This window comes from Panthera pardus, unplaced genomic scaffold (genome assembly GCF_024362965.1).
Source record: "Panthera pardus isolate Hobbes unplaced genomic scaffold, ASM2436296v1 HiC_scaffold_27, whole genome shotgun sequence".
Taxonomy (NCBI): domain Eukaryota; kingdom Metazoa; phylum Chordata; class Mammalia; order Carnivora; family Felidae; genus Panthera; species Panthera pardus.
The window spans coordinates 84,228,884-84,248,377 of NW_026526843.1; the positions used below are offsets into that span (position 1 = coordinate 84,228,884).

The 19,494-nt window shown below is 44.9% G+C and overlaps 1 protein-coding gene across 11 annotated transcripts in view; it reads right to left on the reverse strand.

Moving 5' to 3' along the window:
* Positions 1 to 912: 912 nt before the first annotated feature.
* Positions 913 to 19,494, reverse strand: part of JADE3 (jade family PHD finger 3) — a 135,160-nt gene continuing 116,578 nt past the window's right edge. For all 11 annotated transcript variants that reach the window (XM_019417541.2, XM_019417545.2, XM_019417539.2 and 8 more), the window contains 3 exons: positions 7,646 to 8,116; positions 6,094 to 6,211; positions 913 to 4,008 (listed from right to left, as the gene is read on the reverse strand). In XM_019417541.2, coding sequence (XP_019273086.1) covers positions 3,098 to 4,008; positions 6,094 to 6,211; positions 7,646 to 8,116 — 1,500 coding nt within the window. In that variant the 3' untranslated portion in view covers positions 913 to 3,097. The remainder of the gene's footprint in view (positions 4,009 to 6,093; positions 6,212 to 7,645; positions 8,117 to 19,494) is intronic.

The window sequence follows — 19,494 nt, forward strand, 5'->3', positions numbered from 1 at the left end:
TTTACTCCTGTCATAAGAGTTTTCCTCAATTCTTAAGGGTCAGCAAACATGCTGAGGATTGTGGGGCGGGGGGGGAGGGGAACCCAACCCAGGACGATGCAGCGTCTGGTTTATTCTCTCAAAAGTTTCTTCAACACAAAGACAAAGGCTTCATCTCCCATTGGAAGTACAGACCCAAAGCTTTTGTGGGCTACAACTGGGTATATTTGTAGTTTCAGTTCTCCGACATCTTACCTAACAATGTACTGAGTCAAAAGAGTTCGCCATTAATGAGAGGCGGGGGAGGGAAGGGAGAGAGAGAGAGAAGGCAGGGGTGTTGGAGGAGGAGGAGGAGAAAGGCAGAGGAAGGGAGAGAGGGAGGGTGGGTGAGGGGGGAGGAAGGGAGAGAGAAACAACCGTGGCTCTTAACTATCTTCACTACTGATTTACCCAATGACCTTTAGCAAGTACATTTCTCAAAACATAATGAAAATGTTTTTTAATGCCCCCAACGTCCCCCCATGGCACTACATAACCTGTATCACATTCATATGCTCACACGACTCCAAGCAGAATGAGTATCGTAAAGAGTGTGTATTTGAGTGATGCCCGAACTAAGCCTTTTGGACTTTGTGACTTTAGATAGGATCCATTTCCTTGGTGATTTTAAATGATGGTTTTGTCTTATTAGCCTGATGAAATCATGATTTTGGGGTAGAGTCCAAGGTCCCAGAGTTCTCTTTGGTCCCCGGTATTGGACATGAATCATGGATCTGTGCTTCTAAACATTCAATTCCTCCTTCTCCCCCTCCGTCCCTTTCCCCCCACCATCTGTTTTGTTTAACGGATGAGATTTTTTAAATATAAGAGGAACATATGTAAGATTTTCTAAAACCCGCATGCCAAATTAAGAAATTACCACACTGACAGTCGTTAGCAGTTTTCATAATTTAATGAAAAAGTATTGGTAAAAAGGTGACATTTGAAAAAAGACTGAATTTGTCTTGGAAAACTGGACTATATAAGACAAAATGAAAAAAAATTAACAAAAGAAGGTTAAGAGGTAATACTTCAAACAACAGCAAAATGTAGCAAATACATTTTGGGGCAATTGAAATTTACACAACTGAAGGCTCCTTCATTTACTTAGGAAAATCTTGTAAAAATATTACAACTATATTTCCCTGACTGAAGTTATTTTAGTCAATACTCTCCCCATGGCATTACATATGGAATTTGGCTGAAGCACTTTTTCAATGTTTGCTTTTCCTTGCACTCACTCAGAACCAAAAGGCATGAAAGGACTCGGGCTACTGGCCTCGAGCGCAACAGAAGGCCCCTATAGCAGAGCTCGTTACCTCTTCCTTAGAGGGAAGGTGTCAAATTCACATCTACCCCAGCAGAGCTCAGAGGGAAAAGCACAGAAACCTAGTGCGTCCATAAGGAGGAACAGTCTTCCTCGTGTGGATGATTCTTAGCTGCTTCCACTCAAACAAAACACAGGACGCCTACCACACGTGCTCTGGCACATTCACACGTGTACACAGGCATAAAAGAAACATTTTCAAGGTGTGGCCAAAGAGGAGGCAAAATACAGAAGTTTTCCAAAAGGGAGGAGAAAACACGAGCCACGGGACCCATTAACAAGGCTTCGAGAACAGAAGTGGGGACAGGAACGCCGCCGAGGCTCCCGCACCGGGGGAGGGGACAGAGGGGCCCTGGCCTGCCCTTGGGCCACTGGCGCGCCCACTGCAGCTGGGCTGTTTGCTTTACCAGGAACCAACTTTAAAGATCGAAAAATGGCCTCTTTTTGTCTGAAAATTCCCACTATGCTTTCCCAAACCAGAAGAAAGAGAATATTAATTTAAGGCTAAGAAGAGAGAGCAGAGAATTATAGTCGGCTTCACATTTTAAAAACTGTAACATGTTCCCCTTCTTTTAAATGGGAAGCAGACATGTTTTATCCCCCCCCCCAAATGTAATTATTCTCTTCCTCCCACAAATTATTCAAGGCTGATTGTTTGGGAACAGGGTATAAGCAACTTCTGAAAAACGGCTCCAGCCTTTTTGTGTGGGGAACTGCCTCGGATTCGAAGTTGGTACAAAGCTAAATTATATCCATGTGTTAAACACATGCTTTCAAATTCTGTTTGACAATAAAAATCTGTTTCAAAATTAAAGCAGGTAAGAATACTTAACCTCTGTGCATCTTACTATATTTTAATTATACCTCAATAGAAACTTTATAAACATTAAAGCAGGTATACAAAAAACGGTCAGCCAAACTTATTTAAGTCAAACTGATTTGAAAACAAGAACACAAAACCCCTGACCTGGTACAAATCCTCCGGAATTGGTCTCACTTTGGGAAAGGCTCTGGGATCCCTCCCAAACGCCTAAGTGGAGAGAATCTGAGCATTTTCCTTGTACCTCTGTAAACACTATCCACAAGTTAGCCTCTCACGCTCGTTAGATGGGCCAAGTAGTTACAAGTGCGCCCCTGACCAGCAAGTCTAGGAACAGGCACTGGACACTTAAGAAGCATCAGGAGTATTGACTTGGTAGGTAAGATACTGCGAAAGGAGCTCAACCTTGTGCTGAGCCAAGGAAGAGGGTAGTGAATCTGACAGTATCTGAGATGTTGGTCCCTGGGCTCTCCCTGAAGCGGGTTTCCAGGTACCAATGGAGTTAGCAACTTCCTACAGACAGGAGCTGTGGGAGGTCACGTGCCGTAGCTTCAAAAGGGAAGTAGTTTTAGTGTCTGATAATCACGGTCTCTTGCAAATGCGTTAACGATGCAAGGACTCTTAATACATATGTGCATCAACGTGTTAACAGGACTGGAGAGCTGTCCCAAAGTATTTACTGAGCAAGTACTCTGGGCCCAGCTGTTCTCAACAGCCTCTGGCAGAAAAGACTTCTGGACAATCTGTAATTCCTAGAATGTGCTTGCGAAAAGTAGACTTGAAGCGGTTTCAAAAACTGCAAGTCAATTCGCTGTGAAACGTTTTCTTTCACTACAGTTCCTCCTAAAGTACACTAGAATCCTTTTGGTGTGGGGGTCTGCCCCAGTGTATGGGGCAAAGGCAAAGACTGAGCTATTCTTGGAGGTTTCCGATCACCTTTGCATTGAAGTGTGGGAAAGGGGATGTGTCTTGCTTTTACCGTGGCAATCCCGTCGAGAGTCGTGGGCAGGATTTTCCCTGTCCGAGCTAACTCTCCTTACCCTGACTTTCTCTTTATTCCCATCACTCTCTGCTTCTGAATCGCTCAGCTCCAAATCTGGACAATACCCATCGTTTTCCTGATACGGAGCTCTCCCTGCAGACCGCCTCACAAGCTGCTTGCCCCAGAGCTGCTCCTTGGGGCTGACGTTCTTGGTTGGCTTCACACAACACTGGAGGTCCTCCGTGGTCCTCACCCACCTGTTGGTGGCTTCCTTAAAGGACCTACTGAAGTGTTCCACGGTCGATTTTCTAAAGGCGCCCTGACTGGCCAAGTGGGAGCTGAGCATGGACTCCTGGTCACAGAACACCTCACTTGAGCTGTCTTTTTGGGTGACATCTTCAGACCAGCTGCCCTCCAGGCCGTTGGATTTGGCAAGCTTGGAGGTAGACTGACTCTTCCCATTCCCGATGGAAGAATGGCCATGCAGGGCAGCCTGGAGGACCAGAGGCTTTCCCAGTGACTGCCCGTGGTAGAACTCCGGGGATGGAGTTCTCCAAGCAGGACTGGGGTCCTTTGCTTCACTTCTAGAGTGGGTGAGACTGGCCAGCAGACGGTTACTCTTGCTCTCTAGTGGATGTCTTGGGTACGATTTCATTCTCATTTCTAGTGACTCCTGAGGCACCTGCATGCTCCTTATACTGGGAACAGGGGAGCTGCTGGCAGGAGAGAGGGGTCCATGATCAGGCTCTGTGGAGCTGTTTCTGCAGTCTTCCGGGGCTGATCTCGGCATTTTTAACTTTAAGGTAATTCTTGGAGGCGGGTAGAACAATGAGTTTTCTAGTGTACTTGTCAAAGGAAGTCCTGAGATCAAAAAGACAGACTCATTTTAACAACTGATTTAAATAACGGCGTATATGCTTATTATGGCACGGCGAGTTCACATACCCACTCTTCCAAATGTCTAACGGGCCCCTGACTTTGATGTGTATGTGCATCACGGGATAGGAGCCGGAGGGGCTGAACAGAGGCTGGGTGGGGTGGGGGTGGCTACAGGTGGGAAACTCAGCGGAGCCACTGTTTGTCGTGTGGCTCTCGACCTCTTCACCCCTGCCCTCCCAGGCTGTACAATGATCACAAAGACTAGTGTGCCACCTCCTACATCCCCATCTCTGCCCCCTTCCACTTCTGAAAAGAATGTCACTGGCAGTGGTTTGGAACAGGGTCTCCCTATTGGGGTGTCTGCGTGTGTGCAGGTGCGGGTATTGCACAGGACTCAGGATGTGCCTGAAAAGACATGTCAGACCCTACCCTCCAATCTCTCCCACCCTTCCCCCAAAGTCAAATCCAAACCCTCAAGAACACAGCATAGGTTTTGGTGGACGAAGAGCATGTGAGTATGTGTTTTAACTTGGCAACAGTAGAAATGGTAGCGGGTGGTTCCTGTGTACTTTATGCCTGTAACCTCAAATAGTCTCCTCACTGTGAATGTCCATTATAAAGAGGGGTGGGCGGGGCAGGTTTTGCAGTGGCAAGGCCAGCAGAAAAGAATCATGACATTCCTGCCAGTGGCCTGCTTTGGGCTCGGCCTGTGGAGTACTGGCAATCAGTTACCTGGTTCTGTCATCCTACGATCACTTTTAGAACAGATCTTCCTTTCGCTATTAGTTTGGGTGCTCTGAAATTAAAAAAGTACTTCTAAATAATTCCTCTTTGCATAGGGACTTAACTTTTCCCCGTGAGAGGATAACTATTAGGTAGTACCTGGGCAACAGGTGTTCCCTAAGGGTGCATGTTGAATACTCACAGCCCCCGTGTTGCTGCCACCTGCTGATACCACAAGCAGTTACGGGGCTGGCACCCACCAATCAGAGGCCACGTGGCTTAGGGGACAATCTCCCTGGCACGCAGGGACCCTCCTTGCCGTCCTTTGGTTTTCTTGGTCTTGCCCATCACAGTGCCTTTGTGGCTGAGCAGCCCTGCCGCCTCCTGCTATAGCATTCTGCTGTGACCCAGGATACTTATAAACACCCCAGAGCCTTCGATGACTACCTGATACCTCATTTCTGGGTGTTTCTCTCACTCTACGGCTGGCCCTTGGCCGGAGCTGGGTTCTGCGCACCCCACACACTGACTCGCGGCTGTCCAGGCTCTGCCGCCAACCTCGGTATTACAGGAGGTACAGGAGGGTTACAGATGTCACTGAATAGGACTGTCATCGTAGCCGAGCTCCCCGTGCTTAGGGCACTGGAATTATGCTCTCCTGTCTCTCTTGTTAAGCGGGCAGCATACCCTACAGGCAGGGATTCTGTCTCGCGGACTGCTCTACTTTCTTGCCCAGTTCTTAGTCCACAGCAGGTGCTCGACAAATATTAGTAAATAAGAGACAGAACCCAGATCTCCTAACCACTGGCTAAGGTTTTAACAAAATATCGTTAAGATGAGTAACCTCGGAGTTAAATGTTTTTTGGAAACTAGGACTAGGCCCTATTGTATGGATTTCTAAGTCAATCTGACGATTACAGAATAGCTCATGGCTTTAACTAGTGGCCCCTAATATCTGTCTGACACCTAGATTATCCGCCCCAGACCTGCAAGTCCCCCAACCCCACCTTGGGATTTCTTGCCTCATGAGTTGACAGCAAGATGGCCCATGTTACATCAGGGTTGGAGCAGAGCAAATGAGATATTCGACAAGAATTTTAAAAGATTTTTAAGTAAAACAACCGACAGAAAATTTAAATTGTTAAAATGGGATGAAATCAGAGTCTATATATTGCTTAGGACTTTTTTTTTCTTTTTTTAAAGTAGGCTCCATGCCCAGTGTGGAGCCTAACTCGGGGCTTGAACTCACATCCCTGAGATGGAGACCTGAGCTGAGATGAAGAGTCAGACGCTTAACCTGCTGAGCCACCCAGGTGTCCCAGGGCATCTTTAATATAAGGTTACCTGCAGCCATTTCCTGGTTGATAAGCTGGACTTGCAAACCGAAGATCTGTTCCTGTATTTTGTTTTGTGACAGTTTCAGCTTCTCTCGCCTGCTTATCATGTAGCACAGATTTCGCACCTGAAAGCCCAATCCCCGGCAAATAGAGATTTTTGTCATGTTACGTGAACCCGACAACTGGAATCGTTTAGCCAAAATTAAGGCAACTAAAACCAAGTGGGGGCACGGGGGCGGTGAGGAGAGAAGACAACACAAAATGCTGCATAAGGAGAGCCACTCTACGGGAAGTCACGTAGCATGGTCCGGCACGGGACCGTGGTTCCCACATTGATCGGCAGCACAAGAAAACGCTCCCAAGCCACCTCCTGAAACCTACTCTCCCTGCAGCGTGATGGGCTCGATGTTTATACGCACAGCCAAACTGGGAAGACCGAATGATGATGTAGTGTTCTGGCCTTCCCTTTAAATTCCTGAATAAAACACTGGCGATGCTGGATCCAGTACAATTTTCTAATGAGCGCTGGACCAGCAGGATAAAGGTCTGCCGGACAGACTGACAGTGGTTTTTTGCTCACACCTCCTGCTCAGCCAAATCTCTACAGCCCCAAGGGTGCGATCCACGTGCTCCTATACTTCCCACCCCACCGGCCCGATCATCCCACCTTTCTGTGCCCCAGTTTAGTCATCGGTAAATAGGGCTAACAACAGTACTTCCCTCACAGGCATGTTAGGATTAAATGAGTTAATATTTATGAAATGCTTCGAACAGTGTTGCCACATAGTAAGTGCTATCGATGTGTGAGTTAAATTTTACAAAGTGAGCCAAATCTGTTCCCTTCCAGATTCTGGTAGCAGAGAGAAAAAACAAGCCATCTCTATAATTACACTTGATTATAAAATTCTGTAGGGTAAACACAGGGCCTAACTTATCTTTGAATAAGTGAGTTAAACTAAATTATCTGGTGTAGAGACTTTCAATCAGAGGCGATTCTGACCCCCAGGGAGCATTTGGTAATCTGGAACCATTTTCTGTTGTCATCATTTGGGTATGTGTTGGGAGGGGGATTGGCTACTGCGTAGAGGCCAGGGACGCTGTTCAACATCTTCCAGTGTTCCCCACGACAAAGGACAGTCCCCCGCTACAATAAGGAACTAGCCAGCCCAAGATGTCACCGGTGCCGAGTTTGAGAAACTTTTTCCTCAATAAAATTAATTCTTAACTCAGCCCACAGTCTCACGTGTCAGTAAAATAGAGCTGAGCCAATTTAGGCTCAACAGTGAATAAAAAGTAAACCAAATGAGAATTTATCTCAGATTTAAGCTTCATAAGCATGTAAGCGAGGGCTCTCCAGTTCCCTTGAAAGTGACTGCCAAAAATTTAAACAGAGCCCAATGCTCGGGGCCACAATGTAATCAGAAGATAAGCAAGGACACACACACAGAAGCCCACACTATAAATGAGCTGACCTTTAAAAACAGAAACGAAACTGGAAGCGGGGCCTCCATTTCTATGCAGGCTGAGACCTAAACAGTAGCCACAGCTGATCACCTTACCCTCTCTAGGTCTTGGCGTAGATGCATAAACATTCTCATGCGAGTGTGAATACTCTCCTCTTTTGGCTGCACCAGGCCATTTTCTTCATCCTGCTTCGGAGGAAATAATGGCTTATTGAAGTTACTTTTCCGCTTCAGTTTCCAGTAGTTATAGATAAAGTCCACAGCTAGCGTGGGCATCCCCAGTTCTGTGGCCACATCTTCCACGCGGACCAGGGAATAGAACTCCTCCTCCAGCTCCCGAAGCTTCTGCGCCCGCAGGCTGATTTTTTCACTTTTGGCCTGGCTCTGCTCAGTAGCCCTGTGCATGGGGTACTCGGCCTCCCTGAGCTTCTGCCTGTTTTGGCTGTGCTTGAGGCAGTATGACTTGAACTTCACTTCATCCCCCTCATCTAGGATGGTCTTCATCTCTAGGCTGTGCTCAAAGGCACAGGTGACGTGGAAGGCAGTGATGCAGCTTTTCACAGAGCACTGTAGGAAGAAGAGATGCGTTAAGGGGGCAGGGCTGGGGGGGGGGGGAAGGGGAACCGCATATCCCAGGGCTTAATGTGAGAGCTGCTCACGGGAAGCAGAGGCGAGGCAGGGAGAAAACTGGCCCTAAACTGACTATGACAGATGCTTTACAAGTAACTCAGGAAATCTGCTTGTATAGAAAACAGAAAGAAGAGGCAAAAAAAAAAAAAAATTCAAACTCCCCTTTAGCTCGGGCCTGAAGTTTTTCTCAGAAGTCTTCCTTGGCTCCTGTGAAGAGTCATGCTGTACCTTCTCTGTGGCCCTCACGTCGCCTTACTATATGCTTCTATAGTAGTACTTTTTACAGTGTACCTACAGTATCGTGAGCGTCAGAACCCTGGCCAGAGCTCCTAAAGACAGAAGCCGTGTCATTCATCTTTGCATTGCCATCAACTATTGAACAATCAGGTGCTCAAGAAATGCTTGTAAACAAACAAAAGAAAAAACGAAGTCAATATTGTTGCCAGAGTATCTACTGGTTCTAAAAAGGTCCCAGGAACTCCAGTATCTAAGCAACCCAACTTCTTGAAATTGTTCTTATAGAGCTGTGCTGTCTGACATGGTAGCCAACTACCCGTAAGTAGCTGTTTACATTTAATTTAATTACATATACAGTATGCACATGTAATTGGGGCGCCTGGGTGGCTCAGTCGGTTAAGTATCCGACTCTTGATTTCGGCTCAGGCGATGATCTGTTTGTGAGTTTGAGCCCCACGTTGGGCTCTATGCCGATAGTGCAGAACCTGCTTGGGATCCTCTCTCTCCCTCTTTCTCTGCCCCTCCCTCACTCTCGTAAGTGCATGTGTGTGCACTTTCTCTCTCGCTCTCTCAAAGTAAGCTTAAAAAAATAAAACGATATACAATTAAAAATTCAATTCCTTAGCCACCCTAGCCACATTTCAATCATACTGGACAGCACAGATTTCCATCACTGCAGAACGTTCTAAGGAACATTAGGGCTACAGACAATCTGAAATTCAGTTTGTAATGTTTTGCCATTTATAGATGCAACACATTTGTTAAGTATCACTGCATAGCATGTACTGAGGATTCATTTACAGGGCAACAGAGTAGGAAGAGCCGGCCCATGACTGCTGTACTCCTGTGTTTTAGTTAGTCTCAATTGCCATTTGTTATGGTTACAATGCTATAGCTTTCCTTCCAAAGATTTTAAATACATGGGAGAGAAAGATGGAGGATTTGTTTCTAAAAATAGTGGAGAATTCCCATGGTGAAAGCCAAGTCTCAACTCTTTTGGAAGCCTGAGTCTGGAGGGCAGACCGCCGAATTAACTATATGTTGGGGGTTTGTGATAACTACAAATAGGGAATGACCTCAGATACATATAAAGACTAAAAAATGCAAAACCTGACAGTTCTCCTTCTAATAGACGGAGAAATTCAACACCTAAGAGAATACTGGCAACCATCAAAGCTTTAAAGGAGGCAGATTGCATTTAAGCCAATTTTACAGGATAAAGAATTCCAGAGATGAAATATAATTCTAAGATCATCTTATCCAGCACCGCATTTATCACTGCTTGTAGGTGCCTCTAGAGTCCCTGGTTTTCTACCTCCACTGCCCTGCCCCCCAACTCCTTCTACTTTTCAAGTAAGTGGTAATCTAGCCACTTAAACTACATTCCTAAGACAGCCCACCCCAGCTTTGGACAGTTCTATTGGAAAAGATTGTTACCTTACACTGAAATCTGTATCCTTAAAATGTCCACATATTTGAAAGGCCTTATGATAATGAGGATGATGAAAGCCAAAAATGTACTTTTATCTGGGCACCTTGTGTTATCACTCGGCTAAGAGACTAGCCAGTCATTTAAAAAACAAGAAGCAAAAGGCATTCTTTAGCAGAAGATTAAAAGTGTTGGGTATAGTGCTCTTTCGCTGTTTAGTAACTGATAAAAATGCGCAAAGAGAAAGCAAAAGGACCGTATCCTATTCAAGGGGATGAATGTGTAACATAAAACTACTACTGATCAGAAGCTGAAAACAGACCATGTGTCTCAGGTCACATTTATAGACTGTGGAGACGTAAATATAAATTAGTCAAAATAAAAGACAATACACAAATAAGAACTGGGTGCTGAGATGAAAAATGGAATACATCCTTACGGAACTCTGCCATAAAATCCACCTGGTCGCAAAAAAGGTCATTCTATGATGCTTATAGCTGAAGGTCGCTGTGTTTTGGTGGTAAAGGAGAAATGCCAACTAAGTTTTGGTGCCAAATACCTATTTATCTTTTTCCAAATACATACACTTGGAATATTCTAGTAAACAAAATGCCTTTATATATATACATCTCATTTATTTCTACTGTAACCACTTAAAGGTGACAGAGAAGGTATATATTATGCCCATTAAAATAACGCTTTACTGAGATACCAGAAAACTTTTTTTGTGCCAAAAAACTCACGACTTTTAAGTATACGTTTCAATGGTTTTAGCATGTTTACAGAGTTCTGCAACCATCACCACTACGTAATTCCAGTACATTTTCTTTTCTGGTGTTGTTTCAAGTTTTTATTCTAGTACATTTTCATTACCTCAAAAAAGAAATCTCATGCTTACCTGCAGTCACTTCCTGTTCCCAACCCCCGCCCCAAGCAACCACTAATCTATAGGCCTATTCTGGACACTTCATAAGGAGGGATCATACATGTGGCATCTGTGTCCGGTTTAGCATGTTCTCAAGGCTCATCCATGTCATAGCATGTATCAGAATTTCATTCTTTTAAAAATATGGGAGGGTGCCTGGATGGCTTAGTTGATTAAGCATTCGACTCTTGATTCTGGCTCAGGTTATGATCTCATGGTTCATGGGATTGAGCCCTGTGTTAGGCTCTGTGCTGAGGAGTGAGGAGCCTGCTTGGGATTCTCTTCCCCACCTCTCTCTCTGCCCCTCCCTCGCTGTGTGTGTGCTCCCTCAAAATAAATCAACTTAAAAAAAATTAAAATGTGGCCAAACAACATTCCATTGTATGACTATACCACATTTGTTTATCCATTCATCACTTGATGGGGATTTGGGTCGTTTTCAGTTTTTGGCTATTAGGAAATAATGCTGCTATGAGCATTTGTGTACAAGTTTTTATGTAGGCATATGTTTTCGTTTCTCTTTGGGAAGGTGCATTAAAGGATTAACCTTGCCCAAAGAAAGGTTTGGCCCTTTGCCCCCAGCTACTAAGAGGTGACCTCTAAGCCTATGGAATGTCCTGACTTAGAAGAGTGTCTTTGTTTATCAGGGGTCCCAGGACCATGTCAGATAGCCTATGCTAACAATGTGATTTATGGTGGAGGCTTTGAGCCACATGGTATCAGCCTGACCTCTGGAGGGACTGGAGGCTAAGATCAGCCATGCGGGTGGGTCACTTGTGTCTAAGTGGCCAACTCCTAATACAATCTCTGAACACTAAGACTTGGGTGAGCTTCCCTGGTTGGCAATACTCTGTGTATCATCACATGTCCCGGGGGGGGGGGGAGAAATAAGCACTGTCCACAAGACTCCACTTGGGGAGGACAACTGGAAGCTCCATGCCTACTCTCTCCTGGACCCCTGTCCTATGTGCTTCTTCCCCTTGTTTTTAATCTGTATCCTTCCTTTCACTGTAATAAACTGTAGCCACTAGAATGGCTTTTCTGAGTTCTTTGAGTCCTTCTAGTGAATCATTGAACCTGAGGGGGGTCTTGGACACCTCTTCAACTGCAAGTATACGCTTTGAAGTGGAATTGCTAGCTCATATGATAATTCTACATCTGACTTAAAACAATTTTTTTTAATGTTTATTTTTGAGAGGCAGAGAGACAGAGCACAAGTGGGGGAGGGTCAGAGAGACAGAATGAGACACAGAATCCAAATCCAGGTTCCAAGCTGTCAGCACAGAGCCCGATGCGGGGCTCAAGCCCAAGGACCGCAAGATCATGACCTGAGCTGAAGTCAGATACGTAACTGACTGAGCCACCCAGGCGCTCTTACATCTAACTTTCTGAGAAATTGCCGAACCGTTTTCCATAGTGGCTGCACATTTTATATCCCCACCAGTAAAGCACGAGGGTTCCAATTTCTCCACATTGTTATTGCCTGCCTTAAAAAATTTTTTTGTTTTTATTTTATTAAAAAAATTTTTTTTTAAATTTTAGAGAGAGAGAATAGGGGAGAGGGGCAGAGGGAGAGAGATAATCTTTTTCTCATTTTAAAAAAATTTTTAAAGTTTATTTTTATTTATTTTGAGAGAGAGAGAGAGAGCGAGCGAGTGGGAGAAAGGCAGAGAGACGGAGAGACAGAATCCCAAGCAGGCTCCATGCTGTCAGGACAGAGCCCGACATGGGACTCGAACTCATGAACTTTGAGATCATGATCTGAGCCAAAGTCAAGACTCAGATTCCCAATGGACTGAGACACCCAGGTGCCCCTAATTTTGTTTTTGAGAGAATCTTTGTTTTGGGGGGAGAGCGAGCACAAGTGAGGGGCAGAGAGAGAGAGAGAGAGAAGCGGGGCTCGCCCGAAGTGTGGTTCATGCTTACCTGAAGTGGGGCACGAGCTCACCCAATGTGTGACACTTGAACTCATGAACTGTGAGAACATGACCTGAGCCAAAATCAGATGCTTAATGACTGAGTCACCCAGATGCCGGTGGGGGGGGAGAGAGGGGGAGAGAGGGGGAGAGAGGGGGAGAGAGGGGGAGAGAGAGAGAGAGAGAGAGAGAGAGAGAGAGAGAGAGAGAGAGAGATCTTAAGCAGGCTCCACGCTCAGCACGGAGCCCGACACAGGGCTTGATTCTACCACCCTGGGATCCCACCACCTTTTTGATTATTATCACCCTAGTGAGTATGAAGTGGTATTTCACTGTAGTTTATGTATCTTTAAAGGAGGAAAAGGAATAGTTTTCTGTATATTTTTCAGAAACTGTAGAAAAGAAATGAGTTGGGAAATATTTTGTCACCCCCAAAAAGAACATAGAGTGTCCTCCTCAAAAGGGGATGACACATGCCTGGAACCCCAAGGACCTGGTCCATATGTCCTCAGCAGTTCCTGTCTCGCTGCAGGACAGTGTCCATTTGGTTGTCTTTAATCCCCAATAATCTGTGAACAGACAAATGGGTGGTACCACAGCAATTCTGTCAAAACTGTGTCACTGAAACAATGTCCTAAATGGTTCAAGCCAGCCTACCAAACTTCCTCCAGCCACTGTATATTTAAACTCCGGCACCAACACTGGCCATCAGCCCTTCTCACCTGTCGTCCCTAAGGGTCTGCAAGGTCTGAGGGGAGATGTCACTTCAGTGTTAGTTAACTTTTCCTGTGTTTATATCTGGCCTCCCCTAATAGACGACAAACTCCTGAAGGCAGGGGCCAGAAATGCCTTAGAATAAGAACAGTGTGTACTGAACCAAATTTGGAATATTTGAAAAAAATATTCAATGTAGTCACTGAGTGGGCCTCTTTGCATTCCCCCACTTGTTGCAAGTTTTCATTTGTTGTACCAAATGTTTGAGGATTCTACTACTCAGTCTGGCTGGATGAGTGCTACGGCTGTCCATCGGCAAAGTCAGATGGACTCCTGAGAATAATAAATGAAGAATAAAACAAGTACAATTACTTTCACCGCTAACATTTACTGAGTATTTGCTATCTGTTGGGTACTGCACTGCACTCTTTACCACCTTTATTAAGTAGGTACTATTATCATTTCCATTTAGAGATATGAAAACTGAAGCACAGATATGGCAGGTAACTTCCTTAAGATGGTATAAAAAGCAAGGGGGTGGAACCGAAACCTGAATCCCAGGAGTCGGGCTCCAAAGGTCATATGTTTAACCACTGTTCTTTCTTTCCTCTTAGGGAAAACCTAAAGAATCTGGCTCTAGGCTGAAGGGGGCTTGAACATAAAACATGTGAGGACCCTACAGGAATTCCGGAAAGCCAGCTGTCAGAGGGACTGTGTTCAAAGTCTAGGCAAAATACAGAGCTGTCTGAGGGCATCTCATTTGAACCCAGTCTTTATGATCTGGTTCAGGATTATCAGAAGACTTCATGCTCAGGAGAAAGGTTCTAGCTTCCAGATATGGAAGCTATAGATACTAGCTAGTTTAGACCCCCAAACCCACCAGTGTTGGATTCTATCCTTCCCCAGGGAATGTTCCTAAATCAAAAGAAGAGAATAGTTGCGTGTATTCCCACTGTTGGAAGACAGGAAGGATAAACACAATTCATGGATAGTTAAGAAATTTCCAGAAAGAGTTAATAAAGCAAAATACCCCAAATAGGTTACTAATCACAAAGACCCTTAAATAAACTTCCCAAGAACAATGAGGCTAATAAAACTTGACCCCTACTGGGGCGCCTGGGTGGCTCGGTTGGTTGGGCGTCCGACTTCAGCTCAGGTCATGATCTCACGCTCCGTGAGTTCGAGCCCCGCGTCGGGCTCTGTGCTGACAGCTCAGAGCCTGGAGCCTGTTTTGGATTCTGTGTCTCCCTCTCTCTCTGCCCCTCCCCTGTTCATGCTCTGTCTCTCTCTGTCTCAAAAATAAATAAACATTAAAAAAAAAAAAACACAACTTGACCCCTACTGAATTACTGTGTTTGGTTACTGTGTTTTTGATTCACATACAGGGAACAAGATGTTAAATTACTAATGAGTTTGGAATTAACTTTACTTAGTGGTGGTTTAAAAGGAAAAAAAAAGGTTTTGGTCTTTTTTCCCCACCAGAAAACCAGATGTCAACCACGGAAAACAAAGGCCATTCTATTAGTATAAGTAGAATGTAGGTGGAAAAAACTACACACTTCAGCAGATCACCTGAAGTTCATTCCCTCTCACCTAGAGGGAGGGTCTTTCATACAGCCCGGTACTCACACCACACTTCCCCAAACCACAAAACTATTTCACACCTCTTCTCTTCTCAAACCTCTGGACCTCACTCTCAGCTGATGATCCTGCTTCCTACCTCACTGAGGAAATTAAAACACTCGAAAGAGTGCTTCTGCAGATTCCCATCGACACATCTACTTAATACTGCACCTACACTCTACCTTCAAGGCTGTTACCAGGGAAGAACTATCAGCGCTCCTGCCCAAGGCCACCCCTCCGTCGCACACTTCACGCCACCCTCTCTCACCTGCTGAAAACCGCACTCCAGCAGTTTTTCCTCTGCACTGGATCACTGCCTTTCACGCAAGTCCTAGATGTTAACAAGTATACATACAGACTTGGTATTTCTTCTAACCTTAAAGGAAAGACCTCTTTACCCCACTTTTTCAAACTGTTCCTCACTTCCTTCTTTCCCCTGACCTTTAGTGACGTAGCTTTTGCTGTCACTACTGTACCTAGACTGTTCCTCCCGATCACCAGTAATCACGTTTGCTACATTTAGGGGTCAATCTGCAGTCCTCATCTTACTTCAGTAGCCTCTTTCCACCACAGATCTTTCCCTCTCCTTGAGATGCTTTCTTCTCTTCATTTAGAGGCTGCTACACACTCTCAGTTTTCCTCCCGTCTCCCTGCGGCTGCTTCTTCCCCATCTCCTCTGCTGCTTCTTCCGCCTCTGCTGGACTTCTTCACGCCGGAATGCCTCAAGGCCCAGGGCTTGGTATTGTTCTCCCCTCTATCTACACTCACTCGCTCGGCGATCCTCCCCGGTCCAGGCTAAAGCCATCTATAGGCCACTGGCTCCCAAATGCAGGTCTGCAGTCCAGGCTTCCTCCCAAACTCCACACTCACACAGACACCTGCCAGCTTGACATTTCCACAGGATGTCAAGTAGATACCTCAAACCTAAGTGTCTAAAACCGGACTCATCATCTCTTCCCCCAAATCTGTTCTCCTGCAGATTTCCCCGTTCAGTTTGTGGCAACTTCACCCTTCCCACCATTTGGGCCCCAAACTTGGAAGCATCCCCAACTCCTATCCTTCTCTCATATCTCATATCTGATTCAGTCAATCCTGTTGGCTCTCCCTTCAGTATTCACCCAGAATCTTAGCACTTTTCACCACCTCCAGGGCTACCACTCTAGTCAAAGCCACTATCACCTCTCATGGATTACTGTAACAGCCTCCTAACTGCTTTTCCTCTTTCTAACCTTCCCTTCCTATTCTATTCTAAATACAGCAGCCGGAGCCTATTTTTGTTTTTAACGTTTTAAAAAAATTTTTTGAGAGAGATAGAGCTTGAGCAGGGGAGGGGCGGAGAGAGAGGGAGACACAGAATCCAAAGCAGGCTCCAGGCTTTGAGCTGTCAGCACGGAGCCCGACGCAAAGCTTGAACCCACGAGCCGTGAGATCATGACTTGAGCCGAAGTTGGACACTTAACTGACTGGGCACCCAGGCGCCCCAGTCTATTTTTTGTTTTTCACCTTTTACTATGGAAATTTAAAAACCTATATAATAGCATAGAGAATACTATACTAACCCCCATATACCCATCGCCCAGCTTCAATAACAATTAATGTATGACCAATCTTATTTCATGTTTCTTTAACCTCCCATAGCACACTGCCCCCTGGATTATTTTGAAGCAAGTACTAGACATATCATTCCACAGAGTGATCCCTTAGAAACATAAATCAAATTATGTCACCTGTCTGCTCGAAGCCTGCCAATGATTCCCCCTTAAGCTCTGAGTAAAAACAAAAGATTTCATGAGAGCCCCGGGGGCTGGCAAACTATGGCCCAGAGACCAAATGCAGCAGCTGTTTTTGTGTGGTCCAAGAGCTAAGAATGGCAGCTTAGGATGTTTTTACATTTTTAAATGATGTAAAAAATAAAAATAAGAATATTTCAGGGTGCCTGGGTGGCTCAGTCCATTAAGCATCTGACTTCAGCTCAGGTCATGATTTCACAGATTGTGAGTTCGAGCCCTGCGTCGGGCTCTGTGCTGACAGCTCAGAGCCTGGAGTCCACTTCAAGTTCTGTGTCTCCCTTTCTCTCTGCCTCTCCCCCACTCACACTCGGCCTCTCTCTCTCTCTCAAAAATAAACAAATATTAAAAAACTTAAAAAATAAGAGCATTTTCTGACATGTGAACGAAAATGAAATTTAAATTTTAGAGTCCATAATGTTTTACTGGAATAAAGCCATGTTCATTTGCTAAGTATAGTCTCTGGCTGTCTTTGTGCTCACGGCAGAATTGAGTAGTTGTGTTAGAGACTATATGACCTGCAAAGCCTAACGTGTTTATTATCTGGCCATTTATAGGAAAAAAAACCCTGCTTACTCTTACCTTAACCAGTCAAGTCCCCATATGATCTCTCTGATATTCACACACTCCATTCCAGCCTCATTGGCCTCTTTCCTGTCGCTCAAATAGGCCAGACACACCTCCCATCTCAGAGCCTTTGTACTGGCTGATCCCTCTGCCTGGAATATTTTTACCCAAAATAACTGTGTCGTTTTCTCTCACCTTCAAACCTTCCAAGTCTTTTCTTAAATGTCACCTCTATGAGCCCTACTCTGACCACTCGTTTTAAACAAACCTGTGACACATGCCCCCTGCCCCACACTCTCCCTCTTCCTACCATACTCCACATTCTTCCTTTCCAGAGCACTCACCATTTTCTAAACGCTATTTAATATCTATTTCTTATTCTCTATTTCTCCCAACTCAAATGTGAGTTCTTTGTTGGCTCACTGAGAAATCCCAAGTGCCTAGAACAGTGCCTGGCACACAATCAGGCGCTCAAATATTCCTTATAAGGAATTAAACAAATGTAATTCCTTGTAAGAAAATTACGAGTCTTAATTTGGTAAGATCTTTACAAAATACAGACTCTAAACTCTAATAAAAATAAGAACGATTGCCCTGAAGATGAAAAACCAACTCCAGAATGTTTTATCCATCCATCAATCTAGTATTTACTGTCTGTCCACCATGTCAGGGGTTGGGGGATCTAAGGAGGAAACAGTCTGAGCTCACAGTCTATAAGGGAAGATAAAACTCAGATAAATAACTCAGACAATGTGGCAGAATGTGGCAATGTGGGGCTGTAATGCAAATTCAGGTCGGCTAAGGTTAAGGCCAGTGTTCTCTCTCACCACAGTCATGCCACCAATTACTAACTATTCTAAAAAACCATCCCTTGAAATAGCAAAGATAGGAGAAAAATGCAGGTACCACAATAATGAAAATAACTAAATTAATGGATATAAACTCAATGTGCTATTATAAAAGGACTACTAATAATTATAAAAACACGGAAAATCTTTTCTTGTTTTAGTGGGGAGAATGCATGTTATAAACAAATCTATGATACCATTAAGTATGGATATATTTATTCAGTAAGCACTAACTGAACACTGACAACGGGCAGGCACACTCTCCTTTGTGCTAGGGGCAATCCATGGAAGAGTGATGTACAACCTTGGCCCCCGAGGGGCTCACATATGAGAAACAACCGGGAGAGAACTTAGGAAAACCTAAACAGGCAATGTATTATGGTAGTAGACCCCGTGGGAATAGTTTTCCCTCAAGTTTTTTTCCTTTGTAACTGCTGTAGTTAAATAGTATCAGCAGGAAAAAGTTAAAAAAAGCAGGACAAAGTACCCAATTCTGTCAGGTGCAAAAATGAATTTAAAAAATTAAAAGGGCCTTTGGGGCCCATATTGTGTTCTTTAAAAAAAATTTTTTTTTAACGTTTATTCAGTTTTTGAGAGAGAGAGAGAGAGAGAGAGAGAGCCAGCATGAGTGGGGGAGGGGAAAAGAGAGAGGGAGACACAGAATCCGAAGCAGGCTCCAGGCTCCGGGCCATCAGCACAGAGCCTGACGCAGGGCTCGAACTCACGAACTGTGAGATCATGACCTGAGCTGAGGTCGGCCGCTTAACTGACTGAGCCACCCAGGTGCTCCCATATTGTGTTCTTTAAATACCATTTCCCAGTAAATGAACCAAGGTTATTCTGAGGAGTCGCTGATCCCGGGTCTGTAGCAAGAAATCTACAAGATGAGCCAGACAGCAAGAAACTTCATGAAATACCTAGAGCCACTGTCCCTAAGCTATAACATCGTATGGCCCCTTTTCTGTGAAAAAGCTTAGCAGGCAAATCTAACTCCAACCAATCTGTAGCTCCTATGCAGGAGGCCTGGGGAGTAGAAGGGTCAACCGTTCTGCCTTTCCTGGAGGTAACTGGCCTCTCCCAGTCTCATCGACCACCCAACTGCTGCTGTTGGGCACACCAGCTACTACTTCTACTTTATGCAGCTGAATTCCTATATCTCAGACGTCTCAGAAAACTTTACTTGTACTACTGAATGCAACATACGTGCCTGTGAGCAGGACTTTCGGGCCTATACACCAGGATTTATCTATTCAAGTGCACCTTTCCCTT